Source organism: Sphaeroforma arctica (genome assembly GCF_001186125.1).
Source record: "Sphaeroforma arctica JP610 unplaced genomic scaffold supercont1.3890, whole genome shotgun sequence".
NCBI classification, from domain to species: domain Eukaryota; class Ichthyosporea; order Ichthyophonida; genus Sphaeroforma; species Sphaeroforma arctica.
In genome coordinates this window covers 1-2933 of record NW_014036668.1, presented here as the reverse complement: position 1 = coordinate 2933, position 2933 = coordinate 1, and the positions used below count along the sequence as shown (strand labels likewise).

At 40.2% G+C, this 2933-nt stretch overlaps 1 protein-coding gene across 1 annotated transcript; it reads right to left on the bottom strand.

The window, feature by feature from the left end:
• Positions 1-154: 154 nt before the first annotated feature.
• SARC_13900 (hypothetical protein) lies at positions 155-1717 on the bottom strand (the record flags this gene model as incomplete). The annotated part of the gene is made up of 1 exon (XM_014291967.1): positions 155-1717. One exon carries the CDS (start codon positions 1715-1717, stop codon positions 362-364), a length of 1356 nt encoding a protein of 451 aa, XP_014147442.1. The 3' UTR covers positions 155-361.
• Positions 1718-2933: the final 1216 nt, after the last annotated feature.

Genomic DNA, 2933 nt, shown 5'->3' with positions numbered 1-2933 from the left:
ATATATATGCAAAAGCACAAGTCCTAGAAATTGACACTGAAATCCTCTAAGCCCTTCCTAGTATATACCTGTGAGATGTGTAGAACGCTTCATGCTCTTCCCTGTAGATTTACGTGTATGTTCGTATCAGATATGATAGACGTGAAGCCATTGAGTATAGAAGCATGTTTATTGAGACGTTCACTACTTTCGCCCAGATATATTTAACATATATATATATATAACATAATACTATATTTATATTATATATATATACTACGGATATGACAGATCTGGAAAGAACGAAAAGCCATCTATCTCACGACCAATTCGAATTAAACTGTAAGAATAAGTTCGAGATGAGAAGATGATATTTGCTGTCCTAACAATTGGATGCGTCTGATGGATGATTGCACTTATCTAATGCACACTTGCAAGTACCAATCTTTTCCTCTGCCGTTACTAGTTGGGCCACCCTCTCATCCTTGCCAAGCAGCTGTATTAAGCCATCGTATCCTTTTTTTTTGGATTCTAACAATGCGCGATTATTTCTAGCCGTAGGATCGACTCTATTGTCCCGTATGAGCAGCTCGGCAATCTCTGTTAACCCAAGGTCACATGCACCAATAAATGCATCGTTATCATGAGCAGACGGGTCGGCTCTTCCATCTTCCAATAGAAGCTGGACTATTTTAATATAGTGCTGCGTAGTGGTATTGTTTAGAACGGCTGAGGAGAAGCCAGGATGTCTAAATGTGCCACCGAGCGACGCTTTCCGAAGTGCCCAACTGTGTCTGGCAGCTGGGTCTACCCTTGTATCCGTGAGTAGCAATTGTGTGACCTCACAGCAACCATGTAGACTAGACTGTATAAAGGCTTCGTTCTGCTGGACAGATGGATCAAGACGGCCGTCGTCAAGCATTAGTTTGACTACACGCACGTATCCGTGTTTACAGGCCTGCAGGAATGAGCCAAAGTGGATTACTGCGGGATCCATACGTATGTCTTGGAGCAACAGACGTACAATATCTGGCTTGTTCTCGGCACAAGCATACGACAAGGCTGTACTGTTGTCAACAGATGGATCTACGTCCGATTTTGAAAGAAGAAGCTCCACGACCGACGAGCTTCCTGCCCAACACGCCTGATTAAGTGCGGCGCTGAGCTCTTCGCTTGTAAGATCTGTGATGCGACAAAGCAACACATGCACCATGAGCGGACAATCCATTACGCACCCGCGATTCAAGGCCATCTCCAAAGTCGCGCGAGATGAGAAGAGTTCCAACACACGGAGTGAAAGACCTCGTGATGAGAGTGTACATGCACTTTGGAATATCAGGACGAGTATTTGTGTCACTACATTGGCCCCATTCTCATCCATCAGGCCTAAACGCGACCTGTGATGCCTTGCCGTTGCCTCGACAACCACATCAACGCCCCATATTGCCATACCCACGCGTATTATATCCAGCATATCGTTGCTTTTTTGGCGCTCACAACATACACAAAGCCCTTCTTCGACATCCTTGCGTTTCTCAAACCGTTGGAAATCTCGAATGAGCGCATCTGTGCCTGTGAGACAATCGGTGGCCACATTACGCATGGTGTGGCTGGTCAGGAGTACTTTCTGAAGATCTTCCACGCTAATATTGCTCAGTATCAGTCCCATTGTCTCCGATGGCAGATCCAATAGTTTCTTCCGTTGTGGAATAAGGATGGGCTTAGTTGCAGACAACATTGTATCGACAAGTGTTTGTACTTGATAGAACCTTTGCAAAGTTTTATGAGAGCTTTAATTTTGAGCGTATAAGAACTATAGATATATAATAAAAGACATATATGTATAAATATGTATATTATATACACAAATATGTATGTATTTATATCATAAACATGTTTGAACCTATTTCATATATCACTACTAGTATCTCAAGAGCTTTTCATATCTATCCGAAAGCGAACACGTAAATATTTATGATATTTATTTTTGTTTATAGTTTTTGTATACAAAAAAAGCAACAAAAAATTATTTTAGGAATGATGACGCCACCAAATGGCTTCCCATTGGACATTTGCAGAAGTGCGCCACTGTGGAGATCCCTACTACTCCATAGATAGTGCTTCCCTCGAAAGACCTGGCCTGGTAACAGGTAAAGTGGTACATAGTAAAAAACAACTATTAACAACGCCATGCCTTGTAAATAGTCATTATTTTGCAAACTGTACAAACGTGAAACGACCCGTCAATATGTCGTCCAACTTTTTAGATCAGTATCATGACGTATATCGGACTGTGTCGGACATTAGTTGTAAATTATATCGGACATAGTCGTAAATTATTTATAAGTTTAAATTAGTATATATGTCGTCCGGACTTGTCGGGCCCTCGGGGTACATAAATATATTGTATACATTGCCTATTATTTATTTAAAAATAGGGAAGGCTATTCACATATATTTGTGGTTGACGAATGACGAATGTATGTATGTCTTAAAAAAATAAACATGTTAAATGCATAGTCTAATAAAGAATGACGAGATATGGTATGTAAATATATATTTCTTTAGAATATATTGTGAACGTGTTATATAAATAGAGAATGTGAATTAAATACCGCATCTTCGTGTGAGTTCTAAATACCGCTTCTTCGTGTGGGTTCTTCACAAACAACAGTTTGTAATTATGTTCGATGTGCCACCGGTGTGTCAACAAGAGTGTAGAATACAATGTTTGATACCAGTCGTACCATGTTTGTGCAGAACAAAGGAACACATTTTTAGTTTAGAGGGAGTGTTCAAATTTCGGTTTGCATTGGGACGGTTTCGATGAAAAGGCAGATAAAAAGACTTATCGCGATGGTCTTCTGTCTTAGCTATGCTAATTTTACTTTGGTTTTTTGTACATGTATGTAATATTCATGTTCGATGTGCTACCGGTGTCTCTATTCCAATAT